General features: G+C 52.1%; 1 protein-coding gene across 19 annotated transcripts in view; it reads right to left on the bottom strand.

Moving 5' to 3' along the window:
* Positions 1 to 1,610: 1,610 nt before the first annotated feature.
* NFASC (neurofascin) overlaps positions 1,611 to 24,572 on the bottom strand; it is a 186,125-nt gene continuing 163,163 nt past the window's right edge. For 14 of the 19 annotated variants that reach the window (XM_084790351.1, XM_084790349.1, XM_084790365.1 and 11 more), the window contains 5 exons: positions 20,774 to 20,890; positions 19,420 to 19,572; positions 12,642 to 12,773; positions 10,942 to 11,011; positions 1,611 to 7,771 (listed from right to left, as the gene is read on the bottom strand). In XM_084790351.1, coding sequence (XP_084646477.1) covers positions 7,540 to 7,771; positions 10,942 to 11,011; positions 12,642 to 12,773; positions 19,420 to 19,572; positions 20,774 to 20,890 — 704 coding nt within the window. In that variant the 3' untranslated portion in view covers positions 1,611 to 7,539. Of the gene's footprint in view, positions 7,772 to 10,941; positions 11,012 to 12,641; positions 12,774 to 19,419; positions 19,573 to 20,773; positions 20,891 to 24,572 lie in introns of those variants that run through there. The other 5 variants (XM_084790355.1, XM_084790356.1, XM_084790357.1 and 2 more) reach the window with 2 other exon arrangements.

The following is a 24,572-nucleotide window of genomic DNA, read 5'->3' as shown; positions in this document are numbered from 1 at the left end:
TAAATAAGATGCTTGCTTCATCTCTCCCTTTCTGTCTCCTTGGGTGGCTTTGCACACCGGCCAATGGACCTTGTCACCCTGAGGTCCACCCTGAAATGTCACTCATTCGATATTCACCTATTCAGTACCAACAGAGAAGAAAACAAATACTTTAATTTACCCAGCTACTTCTTTCAAAGGAATGGCGGTCTCGCTCATTCCATCACCTCACTCATCTAGTCCGGTGCCAGGCACTGGTCTCTGGAAGCAGAGACGGGGGAAACGTCTCTTACACTCAGGGTCTTCACAATTTAGTTAAAGAAATAGACAGTATCACATGTCAAACCCATGATGCATAAAGTAAGTGCTAGGGAGATACAGTGAGGGGATCTGAACCCCTAAACTGACAGCCGTTGGGAAAAACGCCTTGAAAGAGCATCACCTGAGCTGACAACTGAAGATGTGTGAAACTGGATAAAACTGTGTGTAAGGGAGTCCCAGCTAGCCTGGGAGCTGAGACAGGAGAATTGCTTGAGCCCAAGAGTTGCAGACTGGCTTAGTGAGAGCCTGTATATGTATGTGTATGCATGTGTATGCATCTATGTATGTGTATATGTGTACATACATGTATAGAGACCCACAGCCTAGAACAATGGCAACAGCCTGTTCAGTGAACTCTTTTTCCCAGAACTCTCTTGTCCTGAACCAAAGGTGAGACAGTGGCCAACGGACATAAGGAACCAACTTCAAAGATAATTTTGTTAATTTGGAAGAGACAAGAAGGTTCAGAGATAGCGTGTGACATGCCAGTGAGTTACCTAACAGTTGATGAGGAGACCCACAGGAAAATAAAGGTCACGCTCAATCTAGTGAAAGAGTGACCCCTCAAGTCAGCGATCCTCCGTGAGGCCTATTAGAAGGAGAGGAAGGTGCCGCTGGCTTGGGGGTTACTTGCTGATTCTTTGCTCAAGAGAACTGGGTCTACATTTTGTGGGGGTCCTTTTGCCTTTGTTTCCCATTTCTACCTATGAACTATAAGTTCTCTTTCTACAGAGCAGAGCCTCCCGCCAGCCCCCCCGCCAGGCTGAGGAGGACGAGGCAGGGATACACCGTGTCTCCCCGTGCAGAGTGCAGGAAGAGCCGAGATAGTCGGAGGGGCACCACTGCCAATTCATCTCTGCGTCCCAGCTTCCCCAGCGTGATGCTTTTTGGGTGGTGTGTGCACTAAGCTACACTGAACCAGAAGGTGTCCCCTGACCATATACATTCCGTACCAGTCACTCTATGTTTAAAACACAAAATTGTAAAAATGAGTTTTCCAATGAAAGCGCAGCTTCTAGAAGGGGGCTGGAATACAACAGAGAAAGAATGCTGCCTGGTGCCCTTCAGAAAATCCTCTGGTTCCTCTTTTTTTTTTTTTGATGTTTGAAGGAAGCTCTTGCTGTATAGCCCAGGCTGACCTTGAGCTTACTATATAGCTCAGATTCTTGCGCCTCTTGCTTCAATCTCTTGAGTGCTGAGACTATTTGCACATGTCAGTGTTCCGAACCCTTAGAGACACTTCGATCATTAACCTTTGACATCCCCCTTGCCTATCAGTCAAAGAAAAGAAACAAATCATATGGCTAAGGTCCATTTGGAACAACTTTTATTATACGTTTAGTGTTCTCTATACAAAAGAAATCAGTTTTTATTTTACAGTGATTCAAAAAAAATCAGAATAATTTGGCCTTTTCGTTGCTCATGCAGTCAGTTTATAAGTCCGTGTATTAGACAGTCCTCCATGGCCCAGAAGTCCCTGCTGAAGGTACATGATGCCCTCAGGTAACACGTCCATCGCTAACAAAGTTGGTTAATGACAAATAACTCACAAGAAGGGAAGGACACAGTGTGAGAAGGATTAAAGTGAACCTGCCATGGAGGGGTAAATGTAATCAATGGGAAAAAAAAGACTAGACCAACTCGCACGTGTATAGGAGGGTGGTGCAGGACGGAGACACAGGGAACACCACGTTGGAAGGGAGGGAGATGTCTATGTGGGGGAGGGGCAGGGCAAGAGGTCCTCCAGGTTGAGGGCGGGACCAGGACAGATGGCGGCATGCCACAGGCGGCGACGGATAACTCAGCTCAGAAGGAGTTGGCAAAGAGCTGGGAAGCCGGGCAGAGGGAAAACACTGACTGAGGACATCATATTTGAGACTCAGAAGAGCAAACAGGTCAGGGTTATCTGATCTGCTACAGCTTTGAAAAAGAAAGAGGAGTGCACAAAATTCCGGCTATCTTCTCCCAGACTTTTGTGTTTATTGCTTCATGGGAGTTTTTAACGTCTGCTAGGTGGGTCCCAGCAGGGCGGTAGGCTTGCCTGGGCCCTGCTACCCCCCAGCACCTGCAGACTGTGGTCCAGGGCAGGATGGAGAGAGACACCCTGCCCCCCCATCCCACACCCCCCCCACCTCCCCCCCACCCTCGTGCCCGCTCCTCTGAGGAATACAGTATGCTGAAGGCCTGGTGTGCAATGGGAACCATTCTGGGGCCCAGTTCAGGTTTCACAGTAACAAACACCTGTCGGCTCAGTCATTCTGGCCTTGGGGCTGCCTGGAATTCCCTGGCTGAGTTAATCACAGGCTGATCTTGGACTCAGGAAAAGCAGTTTTGTTGTTTTTGTTGTTGCTGTTGTTGTTGTTGTTCACTGGGAGGGTCTGGGAACATAAGTATTAACGGTGGAGAGATGACAGAGCGACAAGCAGGACAGATCTCAGGCAACATCTGCTCAGGCAGCTGTGGTGGGAGGAAAGAACACTGGAGGCGGAGTCAGAAGGTCCGAGTTCAAGGCCCAACTGCACCGTCACTGACCAGCTCTGCCCCCTGCACGGTCATTTCCTTGTCTATACAACGAGTCACTTCTATTAGATCATCCCCGAGGTTCCATCACATGAGGAACCCGCTTCTGTCCTAAGCTAGACGCTTCACTGCCGTCTGCCTTCTCACGCAGCAGCAGCCTTTTAAATACTAGAGCGCTGATAAGAGCAGCATTGGTTTCCGCTGTGGCTGGAGATAGCTCTGTAGGTCTCGGCAGCTTCCCTGGGCGCTTGGCCTTCTCTGTCCTCTCCTGAGAAGAGGAAGCAAAGCAAGGGCACTTTCTGGGTGCAGGCTGTGCTGGATGGGGACAGCCACAGGCCCGGTTTTAGGCATTTAGCCACTGAGTGGAAGGGCCGCTCTGTCCAACCTGCCTATGTCTCCCAGGGCAGACTGGGACACCTACACTCTGCATTCTCTGTCCCTGGCTTGAGACTTCTTGTTTTGGACTGGAGACTTCATACATGGGATCCCTAGGCTATCGTGTAAAGTTCACTCACGGGCTTTCGCTTCACTAGAAAGGCAGCACTGTGGCTAGCTGTGTGGACCTAAGTCCCTGCCATGGACTTGCCCCAGGCAGAGGCTGCTGGACTTAGCTGGAGGACACCCCCCACTCCAAGGTGACGGAAGTGAGGAAAGGGGCTCTGGGTAGGCATTCTAGCAACCTGTTCTCCTCCCACTGAGAAGTGAGTCTGGGCCTCAGTCCTAGAACATGGAGTGACCAAGAAGCTTCACCTCTTCAGATCAACAACAGAACAGCCTCATAAATAGCAACAAACAAGCAAAACCCCTCACTTCCCCATCAGTAGGCTGTTGGAGAGGCTCTAGGACAGCCCGGCTTAGCCAAGGGCTCCCAGGAGGGGCCAGGAAACGTGGAGGCCTCTTTGTCCCTTCTTCAGATCTCTTCCCTGTCTTCTGTCCACAGGAATCACAGAAATAAAGCCCAATCTGGAGAGCCTCTCCCTCCCACAAGTGTCCCCTCCACCAGGCCTTAGCAGCCCAGAGCTTAGAACCCAGATATGGACACTCATGCTGCAAGGTGATGTCATGGCCTGCACTGTTCCCTGCTGGCAGCAAGCCTCGGCGACAGGGTCTGGTGTGTGCGTGTGCGTGTATGCGTGTGTGCCTGCATGCGTGTGTGTGTGTGTGTGTGTGTGTGTGGTGTGGAGGTTGTCTCTACACATACTCAGAGATACTGCCATTCCCTCTCATTGCTGACTGAGGAGCAGGAACATGCTCTTTTAGCCACCCTTATGGGGTGAGCTGAGTCCCTGGCTGACTCTTGGCCCAATGATCATTCCAGACCTTGTTGGGACAGGGTGGTTCCTCCTACACTGACCTCTGGGGCAGAGGAAATAGACAAGGGCAGGAGGCAGCCAGGCTTTCCCTCTAGTGTCAACTCAGCTCTTTGCTCAAGCAGAGACCAATGTGCCCTGTTTAGCATATCAGCTATTTAGCATATGGGCTATTTAGCATATCCCAAGCAGGGTGGGGGCAGCCGATCTTGACCTGTACACCTATTCACCTCCAAACAGGAGTATTCAAAGAGCGATAAATTGGGGGAGACAGACATACTACAGAAGCACAGGGCTGGCTGCCTAACCCATGACCTACCAGATTTGCTGGCCCAAGGGACCAAGTTCTCCCTTTGAAGCCTCCCCCTTCTGACTTGAAGCAATCAGCAGTATAATAAGCAAACAAGAACACAGTGCTTCCCGGCTTAACGGTCAGTATGTCCCAGTTGACTTCTCCTTTCCAGTCACATCAGCCCTGGGTGGGCAGGGACCACATCTGACCTCACTCCTTTACATGGTATTCAGGGCTCAAGCCTTGGCTCAGAGCCCTTGATAAACAGCCAGGATCACTGCAAAGATGCCCCATACCCTCGGCCTGCCCCCACCAGACAGGTGAAACACTAGCAGGACCAGGCATCAGTGTGTGATGGTTGCTTGAGATCCAGATGGAGGGAGTGGCAACACTGCTCTCCTGCTGAGTTTGGGGGTGGGGGTGGGGGTGAGGGTGGGGGTGGGGGTGGATAAACTCTAGCAGGCTCTGTGGAAAGTGGCCTCCTCCCTTCCTGGAAGGAGCCACTTCTCCCTTGCAACCTCACACCCCTGAGCCTGCTCCTGCTCTGGCACCTGCTCTGTTCCCGCCAGGAGAGCTGTAAATGGTGGTGGTTGGGGCAGCTATCAGCATCCACAAAACAACAGCCCGAGGGAGGGGCTAACAGCCTTCTCTTCCTATACAGAGGATGGTTCTGAGGATGAGAGAACAGCTGGAACAAAGCACAAAGACAGCCTAAGGATTCAGCTCGCCCCCAGACCCTTAAGACCAAAGCAGCCCTCTTCAGGCTGTCTGTGGATAACCATAGTGACATCTAAGAGTCTCTTCCTCTAAAAGCAACGGGCTTACTAGCTGGGCGGTGCTGTGCGAATGATGCCTGAGAAACGGACCACGCTGCCCAGATCCAAAGTGTTTTCTGGGAGAAGATGATCCTTTACATCAGCTGACAGGTATATTTTCTCACCCTTCCCTTCAGGAATGCCCAGCTGCATTCAAATAGTGCTAAACTAGAGCTGGGGAGCGGGGGGACTCTGAGCACACCGCTACCCCCAGTCTTCCTCTGTTTACCCTGTCCCCTTTTCACCATGAGAGCGGTCTCTCAGGCCTCCAGGCAGCAGTGCTGGCCATGGGTTAGTCCAAAGGACCGTGACACACTCTCAGTTCATACGTTATTGGCTCATCTCTGGGATATGGTTTCTTACCTGCAAAGAGTGTGTGCGCCTACGGGCTTGACCTTCAACCGAATGCTTATCAAGTGATGCAAGTGATGCAAGCGCTGCTAATACCTCTGCGGCTTAAACATATGGCAACTGATGCTTTTTGAAAGTCTGTGAAGGGCACAGCCTCGGTCTTGCCCAGGCCCCTAACTAGTAGCTCAAGTTGGAGGCCATACCAAATGGCAGGTAATCCATTCATTCACAGCGGGCTAACCTTGCCCTCCCACAACTGCCTCAGGCTGCAGACACAGCTAACAGGGCGACACTCTGGCTCAAGATCTCCCATCTCCTTGTGTCGCTGAGGCAAGGTACCTTTGGTTTCAAAAGTGGCTTAGGTGGGGGATGAAGGCAGCACCTTCAGGCTGAGAACTGTAGGCCTGTGAGTGTCTCCATTAGGGCGGGGGTAGGGGGGTGGGGAGTGTGCGGTGGGGGATGGGGTAAGGGCATGTGTGGAGTGGCTGCTTCTGGTCCCGAGGGGACACTTGCATAGGCTGCCCTGGTCCCGAGACACACATCACTGGAGGCATCAAGGCTTGCAGAAAAAGGGGTAGGAGATCTGGGAACTGCGGGGTTAGATCAGAGCTGCATAAGGCATACGAAGAGCTTTGTGTCCTTCCAGGCAGGGGCATCACAGCACTGTCAGTAACGGTGCACCTCATGGTCCCCTGATATGTATGTGTACCCTAGTGAAAGGACAGACAGGCTCAGTCTGGGGGCAGCAGATCCCCATTCACATACCACATCAAACACAAGTCCATGTCAGACACAATTGAGCGAGGAGAGGGTGGGAGGGGGAACAGCACGGTTACCCCCAGATATGCCAGCCACACTCCTGTATCACACACAGGGTTCCCGGCTCCGGCTCCCCGAGGGTAGCAGCATAGACCCTGACCAGGTGGGTAGGGGTGGTCCTCTCTCCTCCACTCTGCGTTTCAATGCGAGAGACAAAAGAGGTCCAAGCCCAGCCCTTTCTTTTCTCAAGAGGGTTGCCCCGTTACCCAGGGACCATTTGCTTCTGCTTGGGGCCCCCTGTTGCCACAGTCCTTCTTAACTCTTCTTTCTCATCTTCCACGCAGTGGATCACTCCCAGACTCTCTGGTGGCAGGGGCAGAGTAAGAACAAGGAACAAGAGGTAACCGCCCCCTTCCCCCCCCTCCTCCCCAACCAAACCAGAGCTCGGAAAGGAGTCCTGCCTGCTCACCCTCTCCCTGCCAAAAAAAAACACTGTCATTTTCCAGAAAGGAGCCAAGCCCAGCTCAGCATGGACATGGCAGAGGCAGATGGCTGGGGAGTGGGGGTGGGGGAGGCATATGGCGAAAGGCATCCTTCAGAAACACACTGGCCTGGTGGCAGCTTGGATACTACAGCTTTTCTGTGTGTTGTGTTATGGATCAATCCTTTTTGCCCATCTTTTCGTTCTTCGGGGTTGGGGTGGGGGAGAGCCCATTTATTCTTTCTCCAGGGACTTTTTTCTTTCTTTCTTTCTTTCTTTTTTTTTGAAAGTAAAAGAAAATGGAGACAGTGGGTTGGAAGGAGAGGATGCACAAAAGCAAAAAAAAAAAAAAAAAAAAAAGACAATGAAGAGATTGTAAGCAAATACAAATGGATAAGTGTGAGCCGAGATCAAGGGCGGCCACTGTGGTGGAATGCTCAGGGTGTCCGTGAGACAGGGCAAAGGACTAGGGCTCCCTCCAAGGAGCGTAGCTCTAGCTTTCCCATCTAATGGCACCCAAAGGGCCTTGGGGGCATCACTAGGAGGGGGTTGTGGATAGCTGAGTGGCCACTGGTCCTCACAGCTTGGCAGACCCCCAGGTTGTACTCTTGTCCCCGAAGGTGGTTGTGGCTTGGTGGTAGGTCTGCGGTTGCTTTGTCTCCCCCTTCTCCCCTCCTACTTGCAAAGTAGCGCTGCATCTGGGGTGCTCCATCAGGCCAGAGAGTAGATGGCATTGACGGGCGACGTGGCCTCCGAGCTCTCATTGCCCTCTGTCTCCTCCTTGTCCTTTTTGACTGTGTACTGGCCGATAAAAGAGCCATCCTCATTGAACTGGCCCTCGCCACCTTCACCGTAGTCCACCAGGCTGTCATCGCTCTCCTGCTGTTTGATGGTGCCATCCAGAGACGTCTGGCTGCCCTGTAGGGGCTTGTTGTCTTCGTCACTGGCCAGAGAGAGACAGAGTCAGGCCCAGACTGGTCAGTGCAGCCCAAACCAGGTGGGGTAGGATAGGGGAGCTGGCTTCCTACCAAGCACACAGTGCAGGAGGATGCGACTTGGACATGCTCCAGGGTTCACCTCTCCTTGTTCGGCAGGCTCTACAAAAGGGGAACTGAGGCACACAGAGGACAAGTTGTCTTCCCCAGGGCAAATGGCATGCTGGGGAAGGGCTGGGACTTCTAACTCCTTGTCTGATGTCCTTCCCCCTCGTGCCCTCCCCCAAGACAGGCCAACTCGCTGTGGCTGGGGCAGGCAGAGGATGGCTATCTTAGGAGAAGGAGAGCCACAGCTTGTGAGCCGAGTGCTAAGAATCAGGGGGTTCCGTTCCTGTGAGTCTCACCCTTTGCTCTGTGGTCTGACTATAACCCGTCCATCAAGGGGAGCGGAAGGTGGAGCTTCCATGGCCTGCCATGTGGAACAAGTCCCTGCTCTTGACAAGCACCCTAAGGAGACCGGCTCTGCCTTTCCACTTCCATCTTGGGCATTACTTCCTTGGGGAAAACAATGCTACCACTTCGGGCCCAACAAGTAAATAAGGTGGGGTGGTGGGAGGGAGGATCATGCCGAGAAGCGTGTGAGGCCTGAGGGTCTTATCAGCCCCTTCTAGGCCCTGACCTTAAGGCCCTCCTGGGTGACAAGAGTTTGGGGCCTTGGAGATACCGTGGCCCTAGCCTACAAGGACAGATGCCCAGCCATACATCAGCTATAGTCTCCAGCTACTAGGAGCTGCTCCATCAAGACAGTGTGGTGCCCTTCCTCCTGCCTGGAAAATTGACAGAGAGACCCAGCACTGCTGGTTATATTCTGAAGGTGATATAGGCTCCCAGGCGGGAAGCCGCTATGGGCTAGCAGTGGACGTCTAGAAGCCTGCAGAAGGACCCACAGTGGTGCCAGGCAGTCTGAGTGGGTACTACACCATACCCTCTAAACTGCCATTTCAGTGTGTCCTTAACAACCAGTCTCGGGTAGACAGCTACCAGGGAGGGACCTTAGATGGAGCTGGAGCTGAGCAGAAACAGATGGGGCCCAGATTGCCAGGCAGTTGGCTAGACCAGGCACTCTCATTCAAGACTCTTTAGACAAGGCCCATGCTTCTGGACCAAGGTCCCCCCGCCCGCCATCCCCAGCCCCATGTGCTGAATTCTCTGACTATGTGGAGCTGTCTCTGTCTATGGGTGTGTTTAGCTGAAGTCCCTGGATCCCGTATATGAATCCCCTCAGGACTCCCTAATGTAGTGTTCATGCCCTACATGTGGGGGTGAACATGTACCCCTTTTGCTTGCTACGCCCAAAGCACTGGCATTGCTTCGCCTGGGCAGAGTCTGTTTCCTCCGGGTGCTCACTTCTTGTCAAGAGCAGAGAGATTTGCCCTGTGGTCACAGGCCGTAGGTGAGGCTCCATCTCTTCTTGATGGATGGGTTATAGCTGGGTCACAAAGCCACTGTTCCGTACCTGCCGTATGCTCGGTGAGTGTGACCCACTCTAGTGACCTATCTGTGTGCTCTGACAGCAGTGCCACAGGAAGGACAGCAGGCAGGGCAAGGCAATGGAGCAGGAAGCAGAACTTCCTGCACATAGCCGATCCTTACTGTCTGTCAGGCTCCTCCTCCGACATGCCACTGCACGGACACCACACTAGGTGGTCCAAGAGGGTCCCTGTTCTGGGTCCAGGGACGTCAGCTAAATGCATGAGTGGGCAGAGAGAGCTTAGCAGAGTCAGAGGCTTCAGCATGTGGGGCTTTTGAGGGGAAAGGGGCCTTGGTCAGGAGGCGTGGTTCTCAACCTTGCTGATGCTGCGACCCTTTAATACAGTTCTTCTTGTTGGGGGTGATCCCCAGTCAGAAAATGATTTTTGTTGTTGCTTCATAACTGTAATTTTGCTACTCTTATGAGCTGTAGTGTAAATCCTGCGGTCTTAGGCAATGCCTGTGATGGGTAGTTCGACCGCCTTTACCCTCTCTCCCCCACAAAGAGGTCTAGAAGAATGACACTTTCCTAAGGAGGCTTGAAGGAAAGGGTGCCTGGTCGAGCCAACTGTCTATCTGCCCCCCCAGAAACCTGCAAGGTCCAAGAGGGACAGACATGGGGGAGGGAGGCAGGGCCTCATGACAAAGGTAGCCAGCAACAAAGCCAACTATGTCAGAGGAGGCCCCACTGCTTGCTCCCAGGCCCATTCCTTTAGAAACTTAGTTCTTCTGACTTTTATATTTTAGCCTTTCCCCAGTAGGACTCTTGGAGTCACTCAAATGCAGGCTCTGGGAGCAGAGCCCACAGAGCCGAAGCTGGCCTGGAGTGAGGCGAGGTGCAGGTGGAAACAGCTTGTCCTGTCCTCACCTCTACTCCATTGGGCTCTACCAAAGGTATGGAGAGAGAGAGAGAGAGAGAGAGAGAGAGAGAGAGAGAGAGAGAGAGAGAGAGAGAGAGAGAGAGAGGCTGGACCCTGCCATTTGATCCCAGGACAGCTAGGCAGGGAGGAGGAGCCTCTCACAGGGAAGTCGAGCAGGATGGACGGCTGTGGCCATGAGCTGCCAGATGGCTTCTGGGCATCTACCCATTGGCCTGGTGCCTGGCTCCTGAAGAGCAGGTAGAGGTTCATAAAGAAGGAGCGGTCAGAGGACAGTTGGCGTGACCTGTGGCCAGAGTTCACAGGGTAGGGGTGCGGGAGGAGGGGGGTTCTCCCACCCCAAATGGTCTCGGATGAGATGCCACGATCTATTCTGACCCATTCCTGAGCTCAGAAATGTACTGGCCATCCAGATGGGCCAGTGACAAGTTGGCAAAATCTTGACTGAAAGATTTGGTCAGAGGGAGCGCGGGCACAGGGCAGAAGCACCAGCTGGCAGCCCAGCCTCAGTCCCTTTAGCCCTGGCACTGGCTCCCAGGGTGGTGAGCCTTCCTGGGTCATTTATTATCTTGGGGGTTAGGAGTGGGATGCTGGCTGAGAGGCCTGATGGTCCCACCCCATCCCCCATTCCCATCACAGAAAAGCAGCCCATGGCTTACTCTGAGTGAAAAAGTGGGGAAAAATCAAACAGGAAGTCCTTTTCAAGTGCAAGGGCTTCTCCACTTCCAGGCAGCAAGGCAGGTAACTGGGGGAGGGAGGAGATCACTCACCTGTAGTCAAATGAGCCATCTTCTTCTTTGGGGTCTTCAGGGCCCAGGGGGACATCCTTCTTTTCTCGCACTGGTCAGTAAGAGAAAGGAAGAAAGGCAGGATGATTAAAAGGGATGTGCCTCTATTCTCTAGGGCGTTTCTGAACACACAGCCCGAAGGTATCACCCATGTGAAAAGCTGAGTGTTGTTGTGTGTACCTGTAACTCTGGGGCTGTGGGGGTGAGGTGGACACAGAGCACTGCTTGGAGTAGCCTCGCTCCAGGCTCAGTGAGAGACCCCGAATAACAGCGCAGGGCAGCCAATATCTTCTTCTGGCCTTTGTGTATAAGTGCATGTACCCATATACACCACACATACACTATACACCCCCAGACGACATCTCAGGCTCAGCGACAAGTCAGTGACAAGTTTAACAAAGCACTATTAATGCCCCCAAGGCTCAATCAGTTGCTAAGCTGATTCTGCCTCCTTCACACCCAAGGGATCTTTACACCCCAGCTGACAAACCTCTCAGCTCGGCTGCCATTTCTCCTTGAAGTTGTCCCAGAATACAGCAGAGATGACATCCCTTCCTCTGCCAAAGGCAGACACTCCCTGGTTTGGCCCTTTCTCATTTTGCTCTGCATTATAATCAGCCTTATATATGTCCTCACTGGTGACAGGAGCTGGCTTTTTCCGGGGGGGGGGGGGGAGAGGGGTGTTTCTCCAAAGGTAGGAGCACAGCACTTAGAAAAGAGGTTGCTTCCTATGCCTCTGGGATGGAGATGCCCTCTCGGGAGCCTTTCTCGTTGGCATGGTCCCTCTCCCTATTACGGCCTCTGGGATGATGCCATAACCAAGGCCTGTCCTGCTACGCTGTGGTTGGTCCCTCTGAGCTAGTTGTATTGCTGAAGACCCAGGTTTTCCCCCTGTATCCTGAGCATCCAGCACAGAGACTGACATACAACGGCTGCTTACACAAAGGACTTTTTTGATGCTGGAATGGGATAATCAACCCATTTGAGAGGTGAGAACAGGCCATGGGATTAGTAGACGCTGGAAGAGCGAAGACTCCCTTGCCCATTTGAAGGGGAAAAAATTATAATTTTCTGGAACAAGAATCGCAGAGGTCCTTGTCCTTGACGCTGAAGGCTCTTGAGGCAGGAGAGATGTATTTCTGTGAGACTTCAAAGAAGGCCCAGGGTGTTATTTAGAGACCTCTCCCAGCCTCTCCCTGTATCCCACAGAGCTGCCAAGTCCGTGGTGATGGACATCAAGACAAGCCAGGGTGTGGCCACCATGTGAATTCTCCCTTGATTATGCCGCTTCTGTCTGGCCCCTTACTCTCCACCTCTGACATGGCCACGGCACTTCCCTACCTCTGCCCTGACACAGGGTCTCGATGACCTCCAAAGCCTGTCTGCCGAGCAAACAGGAGATAAGTCAAGGGAAAGCAGGCTATCTCAGCAAGAGCCAAGGTTCCTTCCATGACCCTCTGGAGCTGCCTAGACTGAACCATCCATCCATCCATCCATCCATCCATCCATCCATCCGGAGCAAGTATAACTAACTCAATTGCTTGCTGGCAGCTTCCAGGAAAAAGGCCGACTATGCCACAGGCCTGAAGTGCCAATTCTCAAAGAGCAGACAGCAGAGCCCTGGATCCGGTGGGGGCCTGGCCGACGCAGGGGCAGCGTGGACCACCTGCCCCACATCTCACCTGGGTACTTGCCACCTCGACTCCTCTTGATGAAGCAGACGATGAGCAGGATCAGCACCAGAAGGGCGATGGCGCACATGAGCCCGATGAACCAGCCCTGGGTGGCGATGTCGGCCTGGTTATTGGTGTAAGCTGGCAGGGAGGGTGGGAAGCAGACCATGAGCCAATACTCGGGGTGGGGGTGGGGGGGAGAGTTGAGGAGGAGAGGTGGGGGAGGCACACAGCTCCTGTGCAGATTTGTTCTAGAGCCTACAGCTACCACCTAGCTGCATTCTGCTCAAAGGATAAAAAGAAAACGGCTAAGGAACCAAGGGCCCAAAGATCAGAAAGGAGGCAAAGAAAAGGGGTGCAGGGAGCAGAGAAGCAGAGGGCTGAGCAGGCCTTGTATGATAGAGACATTTACTAAAGGGGAGGCACGGCACTCTTACAGACTGTACACACTGGCCACAGCCTGGTGGGACTCAGTGATGCCCTGTGGCAGCACATTTCCAGGGAATGGGCCTCCTTGGTACCTGTCAGGGGCCTGAGCACAGTCACACTGCCTAACTCCGCTGGAGGACACCTTGCAAGCACAGCCTCTTTGTCCACCAGGCTTTGGCAGTGGGTCCTGGGCCAGATGGAGGTTCAGGTGGCCCTGTGAGTTTTCAAGTCTCCCCAGCTGGGACTGTGTGCTTCCTGACAGCAATCCAGGCAGATAACTCAGGCCCAGGTGCCCAGGTGAGGCAGGCCGTGATGCTGGGCCCACACTTTCAGGTCACCTCACAGGGTGACAAGTCAACTTGACTTCCCCTCTGTCCATGCCTGGAGATCACTACCTCACAGATCCCTTTGTGGTCTGAAGGGAATAGAGGTGGGTCTAAGAGCAGGAGCCCAAGATTGCTTTGATGGTGTCCGTGACGTCCAGGGGCTGGGGTTTGGGTTAGTGGGAGAGAGCGCTAAGTACCCGCTCACTCTTCATTGTGTGGACAAGAGGATACTTCCTGAAACACAGCCTTTTCTGGGGACTGGGACTCAAGAGAGGAAGGAACCATGGACGGCGACATGCCCTGGCAGAGTTAGGCAGCAACAGGATCACAACAGCACCAAGCGAGTCACAGCACCAAGCCTCCATCTCAGAGGCACACTGGACCCGAGACAGACACCCTGTGCCCTTGCTCCTGGGTATCTTTTATCTATTGCCTATATAAGATGCAGAAACTATTCCACAGTCTTCTCAGAGCCAAGCCAAGGCATCACACCAGGAAGGATCTCTCAATAAACAGTAGGGAGCAATGAACAGGCCCTTGGTGGTGACCCGGAACTAGTTGCCCTGCTGCAAAGCACCGGAGTCCACAAGAAATGTCGCTGTTATCACCCTGGCCTGTGTATGCTGTGGTGAAAAGGGAGGGCCATCCTGTTTCCATTCCTGCTCCTGTCTGGTGCTCCACACACAGCAGCCCCAGACCCCAGGAGGTATTAACATATTTCCTTGCTTCAAAACCCCTAAAGGCTGTAACAGGGAACCCCACCTTCCTCATCCAATCAGGCTTTGACAGAGAGCCGGCCCTATCACCTGTAGCTCTGCACCCCACTCCACACTCCAACCCCTCAGCCACTTACTTGCGTTTCTGCCTCTGCAGGTTTGTACTAGCTGTTCTTTCTACTGAAAAAGAGTAGCAGCGAGTCTCTCAGCAATGACTTCATGGCTTAGCTCTTGCCCCAGAACTAGAGGAAGGCGGAGACTCATCCCCAGTCCCAACCTCACCTCATCGTTTTGCTGGAGTTCGCTGCTTAGCGTCCAGCGAACCTGTTACTCCTCCACCGTTGCCCTCTAGACCCCTTCTCTGAATCTGGCGATCCTGAATCCACACAGCCTCTGCAGCTGCCTCCTCCTTACGTGTCAAAGGTCTTTCCTTCTTCTTTTCCCCTCCAAAGTTAAAGTAGGATGCAACACCCTGGTCCCTCATTCCTGTAAAAGACCCCTGGATGCCCCTGGCAGGTTCCATTTCTTCCTCCCGGCTCTCTTCTTTCCGTGCCTTAAAGCACAAGCCCGCAAGAACCTGTCAGACCTTCTGAGACAGCCCATGTTCTGTTCTGATCTGGGTGGCTCCATCATCTCTCAGGGCCATCCTGTCCTGCCGAGTCTGCTCCTCCATTGCAGGAAGGAAGCTGACTTCATTTTCCTCTAACCACCAAGTCTCAGCTAGCATCTCAGGCGAGCTGACCTCTCCCACGCCTACCCCCCCATCCTGACTCTGACCTCAGGCAACTCTTGACTTCAGGTTGGCAATCTGACTCTGCAGCTGTGAGTCCAACACTCTCCCCTAACCCCTCAGCCTGAACGTCCAAGCCTGTTTTACATCCAAGGGCTGTTGTCAAGCCCCACTAAACGACCCTGACACATGGGTGAAGCACTTGTGCCTTTTCGGTACCCGTGAGTGCAGCGAGCTTAGAGTAAGCACTCCCACATGCTCATCAGGTAATGTCTCTCTTATTTCCTGCCACAGGGAATTCGTGCCTGCCTAGCCTTCTTCATGCCGCATTTCCACCTTACCTAAGACTCTAGGTTGCCATCCTTTCTTCTGACCTCCTTTCGCAGTCTCTCCTCCCTCCAGAGGCTCTGATCACTCCAGCGTACACCTTCTCTGGCCTTTGCTTTCCCTGTCCCTGCTCCACACAAACTAACATTGAACTGTTCTGTCTCCTGGGTCCTGGCTTCCAATTGTGCTGCTCCCGTTTGTTTGTTTGTTTGTTTTTTAACATATTTACTTATTTATTTATTTTAATGTATACAGGTAATCTGTCTTCATACACACCCAGAAGAGGGCATCAGATCCCATTACAGATGGGTGTGAGCCACCATGTGGTTGCTGGGAACTGAACTCAGGATCGTTGGAAGAGCAGAAAGTGCTCTTACCCTCTGAGCCATTTCTCCAGCCTGTGCTGCTCCTGTCTTGAGAATAGGGTTGTCTCTTTGAACCAGTACTTAGTATAGCGCTGATCACATACCACGTGACCCAGCGACTGCTTCCTAAACACATCACCTTAACCCTAACGGAAGAAAGATGCCCTGGGACCCACTCTTGGTTCTCCCCTACCAGCCAGGGGCCACGTGGCTCCTCCTGCCTACGTACCACGCCTAGGCAGAGGGGATTACTTCACTTGGGTTTGGGCAGCGGCACCCATACTTTGCAGAGGGGTTGGTTTGCATCTCTGCAACGACCCGTTTGCACCCTCATCTTGCTTGGCTTTGTTCTGATACTCTGGCAGCCATCTCCACGACACACCCTTTCTCTTCAGAGAGAAGGTCGTGATGCCTGGGGAAAGTGGTTACAGGGGTGGTTTAGAAAGCAAATGTAGCGTCCCACTCCTGACAGAACCAGGCAATGCTGAAATGTAGCTTCAGACTCGGTTGAAAAATGTTAAAAAAAAAAAAAGAAAAGATTCTTGCGAACTTCAGACACAAAACTAAGTGACGAGTGAGGCCCACTGACCACACCCTACTACAGAGCGAGTTAAGTTTCTCAAGAATAGAAAACAACAGAACGAGAGGATGATCTCAGCTTAGGCTAAGAGGAAGTCACTTCCTCCAGGCTCCAGAGTAATTACACTTGACCACCAAGGATGCACTCAGTTGATCTGCTAATCTGGTGTTGAGAGCCTAACACTGTCAGCCTTCAAAGACGGCATCTATACTCCCCACATCCAACTGCAAAAGACAGGAGCTGCCCTTTCTCCTCGAAGGGCCTGGCAAGCACAGGTCCAAGTGCTTGCTGCTGTGGACAAGAAGCATTCACACTCAATCAAGCCTTCAAGCCACACAGTAACTGTGGCTTGCAGCAAGCATCCACCTACCTAGTCTAGATACCAGACGGTCACAACATAAGCCAGCCTTCCCATGGCTGGGCAGTGTTTTCTGAGACCAGGATGGAGTACACAGAAAAATCACTTTCCTGGTCTAGCGTTGTCTGTGCCTTATGCTGTCTGAGCCTGCAGTCGCCTCTGCCGCCTTACCCCTCGGCAGTACTGAAACCACATTTGCATCAGTCCTGCTGTAGACTCAGTCATACCAAGCATTAGGTTTGGTAATAGGGGCAGTTGGCAACTTGGGGGAAATGCCTCTGTCCATAGTTGTGTACCACTCTGTAAATGATCACCGGCAAACTCCTTTTATTCAAACATGAACATGAATAAGTCATTCTAGGGGCTTTGGTGCTGATTCCAATCTGGGGCAGATGTTAATATTACATCTCCCCGGAAAAGTTCACAGAACCGCACCCTCCAACCTATTAAAAAGATGGGAAATTCACTTGCTAACCAGACAGTTCATTCAACTCCTGTGTCCAGCCAGAAGGATCTGTTTGGCTGTAGACAACAGGCTCATCACTGAGAGTCATTCTAATAGTGGATATACCAGGGATGACCTTTCTCTACACACAGTGTGGCTACTCTCCCTCAAGTACCATGTCACCTTCTCCATATACACCCTGTCTCATCGCAGTCCCTGAGTGCCCAGCAGCCTGCTGTGTGATTGCTTCTGCCAGCCCCCACATACAATGAAGGGTGGATGGGCCCGTTAGAATCTAGGGTCATATATTTGTAGCCCATCAAGTTTCTGGCTTCAGAAACTTTAATAAAGGGGTGATTAAGTTCCCAGTGGGATCTTCCTGGTGAGGGTTAGAAAGCCTAGTAGCATTCCCAGAAGTCCCTTCTCCTTCCTTCCGAAACCACTGCAGCATGGCATCTGCAGGCTAAAGTGATGCCCTGTGCTTGACTAAATGCCTTAATGTGGTTGGGGCCCAGAGATGTTCACAAAAGCTTTGCTTTGATGAAACCCAGAGATCTGGGGTTTGCATGGGCTTGCCCCTGGAGTCCAACTACAGGAAACTGTGTTGACACATGTTTACAGACACACACAGACTTCAGAGAGTGAAAATATTTCTTTTTCCCCCATGTGGTTTGCACACAGGAGTTTCCAGCTGTCCTAGGAGGGAGCGAATATCCTGAACTCAGAGACAGGGTACTGAGCCTGGATGTTCCAGCTTGCCTGAGAAGGGCTCTGGGGAGACTTGATACTGCTACGTGCTTCTGTGGCTCTCAAGGCTGGTGAGCGGACCAGGCCTCTCGAGATCCAGCACAAAGAAAAATGGGCATTGAAGACAGCATTCAGAACCAAATGTCAGCCATTATTAATTCCCCTATATTGTATGCTTACCGCTTGAAACAAATTAGACCAAACCCAAAGGCAAGGTCTGGTTCTTTTCCCTGGCTCCCTCTCCAGCCCTTATCCACAGCACCTGGAGAGGCAGAGATCTGAAAATGGGCAGCGCTGAGTTTCCCAGCATTCCCTAGGATGGCCTTCTCCCCTCCTGCGTCACCTTTGTTTCTTGCCCATGAGCTAGACTCAAGTTAGTAAAGAAACAGAGTCAAACGCGTCCAAGAGCTCGGGATCTCCAATCCTGTCAGAGTCCTGCTACCTGCTTTGCTTGGTCAGGTGTCCAGATGCGTGGGTTCCCATGTAGCAGGCTGGCCCGGTTGCTCACTCAGATGTCTTGCCTGAGTGGGCCGGCCTGGCTCATTTTAAGCAAGGAGCCGCACAGTCAGATTCGGTGGGCTGGACATGTGTGGGACTGGTAGAGGCACACCAGGGAGACACATCAGGAAGGACCAGGCTGGAGGAGTTGGGAGGATGCAGATGGACAGTGACTCCCTAGATACAAGCTACCAGCATCAGCCTCATGTGGCCGGGCGAGGGAACAGTGATGAATATTCAAGTCAACGTTTAGAAATTCACATAAATCATTGTGGGGTTCCCTGCCCCCATCCTGTGTGTCTGATAATCCGCATCTGACTAGGCCATCCCCAGAGGCTACGGTTGATCCTTTCCTCTTAATCCCTTTCTCCACCTCCCCTTAGCCCCAGGGCTTAGACTTCAGGCCACTTGGCTGGTCTGTCTGATTTGAAAGAAACGCTAGCCTAGCTGCTAGCCGCACAAACCCACGTCGGCAGACAAGCAAGGGCCTTTGTGGTTTGCGTAGTCCCAGCTACCCCCTCCCCCATCAGCAGAGACATTTCTAAACCTGGTCTCTCCCAAGCCCCAGGCAGTTTAGCTGCTTGATACAATGAAGATGCTTCTCTGTCCAGGCTGAAGCTCCTGCAGAGCCAGACTGTTGTCCTGCCTCTAAGCATGCTTCAAAACAAACAAAAAAAAAAAACAAAAAACAAAACAAAAAAAAAAAAACCAGCACCGGCCAAAACTCACTTACTTTTTAGGTGGGACAAAACTTGGAGTGAAATTAAATAAAAGCAAAACGCCGACGTTGACAAGGCAGCAACATACACACCAATCCCAGGTTTAGTTGCTCAGGAGCTTTCTGAATCAGGACTCTGGGTTAGCCTCTTTCCCCTCATTCCACAGGAAGAAAGCAAGCTCCCAAACAGTGGGGCACAGTGCGTGACTCTCCAGCAGCCCCCAGGCCCACACACACCGACCAAGTCTGTGCATGCATCGAGCCCTTTTGTTACAGACGTGGTGGAGGACCAGGCATTCCCTGTTCTTGTTATTATTCAGTCCTTTGCTTTCTCGGATTCCCCCCAACTCAGACCCCTGACTCAGATCCTGGCTCCGTCTCCACTGGGCATGCACACCTGGCTCTCCGGCAGGTCAGAGACACGCCATGCAAGGCAAGGAAATGGGGTGGAGATGAGACCTGTTTCCCGGAAGAGACAAGCAGGAAGCTAGGAATGAGGATGAGATGCCCATGCTTGCAGGGGATGGCGAGGCCAGCTCCCCTCTCACCTGTACTGGTCATAAAGGTGATGACGGTACTGCTGATGGCCTCGTTGTCCCGGGAATACACCCGCAACGTGTACGTCATCCCGGGATAGAGGTCTGTCAGCTGTATAGGCTGGGCCTGGGCCTTAACAGGGACAGTTTTTTTCGTATGGTTGCCTGGGGAACAGAAACCTAGGTCAGCTTACAACCAGGCACCAGGAGCTGGAGAGAGTGTTTAGGTCCCTGTTCATCTGTCAAAAGCAGAGAGGTGGGGGAAAGGAGACTAAGGCACCCTGGGTCTAGTCCACCACACAGAACAGGCAGCTCCCTGGCACCCAGCATGCAGTTCTAACTCTTAGACGATGTCTGTCCCTGAAGTCTTCCTCTCCACGCACGGTCTTAGCACTCAGCATACTAAGCTTGGCTGCCCCAGCCTTGAAGCATGTCAGCTGCCCTGGAAGCGATTCACTTTCTGAGTGAGCTTTCTGGGAGGGCAAGCGTACTAGTTAGTTAGTATGTCACACGGTTAGCGTCTCACACGGAGGTGAGACAGGATCCCTGGCTCTCACTTCACTCTTGGGCTCACCTCCAGCTGCTTGCCTGTGGCCGCATTGCAAATTGGCGTATCAAATAAAGTATCTATAGCTCTGGGTGGCGGGAGGGGGATGGTGGCGGCAGGAAGCTGAAAAGGCCCAGACCTAAATAGGGACTCTAAAGGCCTCCTCTGACCACAGAAGCCAGCGCCAGGCTTTCATTTCCTAAGAGTCCTTGCGGGGGGGGGGGGGGGGGGCGGGGGTGAATAACCCAGCTATGTATTCCTGCTGGTGGGTGTGGGCTTCTTCCCTTTGCGGGACCAGGGCCCCTTGCCCAGAGACGGCAGATGTCTGGAACATTCTGCCATCCATTCAGTTTTTGATCTCAAGCTCTGACAGAGTGAGTGCATGGCTCACCTTGAGCCACTGGCTCTCTGGTCTGTGACTGGGGTTTTCCACTATTCTGTGAACAGAGGGCATCTGCAGCTCAGGTCTGCACCCTGGACCAGAGTGTAGAGATGTCAAAAGACCCAGCTCACTTTAGGATGCTCAGAATCCTCTTTTGGGGGCAAGAGTGGACACAGGTCGCACAGTCCACAGATCCTCGGTGACACATGCAACTCATAGGCCTTTGCTAATGGCTTCAGAAGTCCCTTCCTGCTCAAGTCTGCTCCTTCCACCTCTGCTATCTCGGATAGGGATCGATTTCACCAGACTAAAATGAAGCCAGGCTAAAAGGCTTCTAAGCCTGCGGGAGCCCGGCAGGATCTCCTTAATGGGCATCTACCGCTACCCACCGGCGCTGCACCACTGCCGCCACCCCCACCCCACATAGCAATGCTTACTGTCGATGTACTCAACCACAAAGTCAGTTCCAGGCCTGAAATTGTGCTTCCAGGTGATGTTGGCCCATTTACTGTTCGGGAGCACCGTGACGTTCCAAATGGACTGCTCATGGTGGGCTGGTGGGCGGGTTAGAAGAGGAGTTAGTGGTGAGGACAGAAGTAGCCTAGGAGACTCAGAGAGGCACATTCATACACAGGCGTACTCTCACTCACACCCAGAGTCTGCCCTGGAAGGGAAGAGTCAGGAAAGGCTGTGCACAAGGCCCAGCAGAGCTCCGTACAGGCTGGGGCTGCAGTCTTGATAGCCAGGCCAAAGGTCGCTAGCTACCCAGGGATGAGCAGGCGCAGCCAAGGGGGACCTGTCTGCCTATGAAGGGGACCAGGAAGTTGTCTTTCGCTCCGCACAAGATGGTGTTAGGAACAAGAGTGGCCTTTCTGTCTGTCATACCACTTTTCCCTTTTTGGATTCTTTGTCACAGACTCAAAAGGGGCAAAGAGTCAGGCCCCGTGGTGAGGATGCCAGCAGAGGGAGAGAGAGTAGGCTTGCCTCCTTCAACTGGGAGGAGAGGGGTTTCTTTTGAAAACAAAGCAGGTGTGCCTTGCGGGTGTGTGCCTACCAGGCAGGTGGGTTCCACCCTTAGCACCGCTAAAAGAAAGTCATGTAAAAATGAGGAAGCAGTAAGGACGGGACCAAATAAACGCAGGACAACTCTCCTGGCTTCCTGAAGCTAGCGAACACCAATCCAGGCAGGTGACTTTGATCTGAGGCCCTGTGATTAACAAGAAAGAGCCTGGGTGGCCTGTACTGTGGCCTAGAACCTCAGGGTCCCTGGTAGGGACAGAGTTGCTGTCCCTGTCACTGGCCAGCTGGGACCACAAGACGATGCGCTTTAGCTTTCCCTGGTATCCAATCCTTAGTTTCCTCTCTACTACAACCCTACTTGTTGGCTTCCCAGCCATAGAGCCATGGAGACTTGATCTCCTGGTAACAAAGAGGCCATTAATTATCAAGCTCCCGGGGGCTGGGAGCCACGCTATCAAAGCCACGCCACTCTCTGAAACCATAGCCCGTGTACAGGAGAATGGCAGCGGCTTTCAAATGCAAGAGTCCCAGAAGTCTGATTACCACATTTCCCAGCAAAGATTTAGTAGCAGAGGACTAGCAAGGATGCTTGTAGTTCAAAGGCTTTACAAGCCTGGCTCCTGTATATTTAATTAGGATGTAAGGAGGCACTGTCACCAACTCACTTGTCAAACATAAATGAATAGAGTATATTGACGGTGCATTTATTCATTATCTTTTTGACATGTGATTGGGTCTGCAGGGCTGGGGAAGTGATAAAAAGATTTCCTGATTTTCACTTCAAAGAAGTGTGTGTTTGTGTGTGTGTGTGTGTGTGTGTGTGTGTTTCCTACTGCAACCCTGTCAGGTGTTGGTTGCCCCAGGTGAACACAATGTGTGTCAAGTGAGGGGCCAAGAAAGAGGCTCCCCTGATGGTAGCAGAAGGCCTGCTGCCTGGGAGGAAAGGAGGAAGGGAGGGAGGGAGGGAGGGAGACAGGTTTCTTTTCTTCTGCTTGTTCCATTGTGATCACACTGGCAGCTCTTGTAATTTCCTCTACTGGAAGTTCAAGGCTCTTGAGGCAGTAATGAAGTTGAGTAGCCCTGATTTGGAGGTCTCTCTAGCTCCTTAGCTCAGGCCTTTGTACAACAGCATCTGCATCGAACAACTTGACCCCCCCCCCCCGATGTAATATTGAGCTGAATCTGATGCACCCTCAAAGGGAATGAAGATGACAGTGCTTTTAGGAGAAGCCAAGCAGGGGCTGGAGAGATGGCTGTGTGAGTAAAATGCTTGCCGTGCAAGCCTGTCAAAGATGAGCTAAGGGGGCTGGAGAGATGGCTCAGTGGTTAAGAGCATTGTCTGCTCTTCCAGAGGTCCTGAGGTTCAATTCCCAGCAACCACATGGTGGCTCACAACCACCTATAATAGGATCTGATGCCCTCTTCTGTAATGCAGAGGTACAGGAAGACAGACATAAATAAATAAATCTTAAAAAAAAAAAAAACAAACAAACCAAAAACTGAGCTAAGAGCCCCCAAGCCCAAATAAAAGCTGAATACGGAAACACAAGTATCTGTTATTGCAGGCCAGGAGACGTGAGGCTGAAGCGGGAATCCGTGAAGCTTGCAGGCCAGTGTGTGCAGCAGCAAAGGACAAGAGACCGTGTCTCATACCTGATCTTAATGTATGTACATGTAGTCACATGTGCTAACATGCACACAGTAACATGCATGCACACACCATCATACACATGGAGAAAAGAAAAAGCCAAGCAATGGGAGGCCAAGATGATTTTGAGGTGGGAACCACACAGATGGGTCAGGGTGGTGACTGCTGAAGAACTGGGCCGCTCAAATGGAGGGACCAAGAAAGCGAACTCTTAGCGACCGTAAAGTCAAAAGGGGACCATGTTAGCACACACTGTTCCACTGGCTCCCAGCACGCAAGAGGTAGGGAATAGCACCCAAATCTAACAATACCCTGAAAAAGGAAAAGTTATGAAACGTCTTGTGTTAAGATATAAGATGAAATGAAGATGAGATTTCATTTAAAAGATTCCCGGGAAGCTGAGAAACATGGCTGTCCTCACGTTCTCTCTAAGCCTGGGGCTGAGGCCAGGCCCTCTGTGGCTTCAGACAGGATCTACACCTGGGCTGTGAGTCACGAGGCCAGTCCTGCCTGGCCTAAGTGATGTTTCTAGGTCAGGAACTGTCAAGGAGCAAGGTTTGTTGTTTTTGGATTCTTGGCTCACGTCTGTGAATTCAAAGCATCTTAAGGATTGAGAGCCCTGATCTGACGAAAAAGATGCCTCATCACACCCTAGAAGACAGCAAACCCTCCACCCCCAGCCACTGATGGCAGCATTTGCTCGAATAGAAGTCTTCCCCTGGGTTGACTTCCCCGTACATTTCATGTTTACATCCCAGTATTCTGCCCCTAAAGCGAGTCAGCATTTCTGTGTGCTGAGGTGTCAGCTGTGAGTCACCTGCTCTGCTTATGGCTCACTTGACACAGAGTAATAGAGCCAGAGCAAATACTAACAGGAGCATCAAGCCTCCAGCTATGTTCAGAGGCTGATGGGTGGGAGGCAATGAGGCTGGGAAGGTGAAGGGACTTGCCCAAGAAGCAAAAGCAGTGAAGGCTGGTGGGGAGGGGGGCAGTCTATGATTCTCCAAGAATCAGGGCATTCTAAGTACTTCCTGGAAGCCTTTCCAGCTGCTTTATGCTATTTTTATAGGTGCCCTCTGGGCCCAGGAAGTTAGAGACCCTCTGCTCTAGGATGGTATAAGACTGATGCTTGGTACTCAGAAAGGGTTGGATTCTCCCAGGATCTTTTCACGCTCAAAGAGTGGGGCTGTGGAGAACAGGCCCTGCAGGCCATCCCTAGGACTCCTGCAGTTTTCCCTCCAGGGATCCATTTTAGAGGGAAAGAAATGGAGCATTGCTGGGTATAATGGCATGGTAACACTATTGCCTGCATGTCCTGACTTTTTCAAAGAAATGCTTACAACGAGTCCTTGGGGGACAGAGGTGCAAGGAAGGGGCAGGGGTTCCAGAGGCAGAGCTGCGTTGGCTCTCCTGGCCAGGTACATGGCCAATAGAACCTTCCTTTCTCATCACCTCTCTTCTTGAGGGCCCATCCCTGGCTGATTACGTGCCATATGAAAAACCTGGTGCTCCGTGGAAGGATGGAGGGATTTGACTAGCAAAGGGGTTAAGTGACCACCTACATATTA

The sequence above is a fragment of the Acomys minous genome (assembly GCF_964271855.1).
Source record: "Acomys minous genome assembly, chromosome: 1".
Classification (NCBI taxonomy): Eukaryota; Metazoa; Chordata; class Mammalia; order Rodentia; family Muridae; genus Acomys; species Acomys minous.
This window is presented reverse-complemented; position numbering and strand designations above follow the sequence as displayed.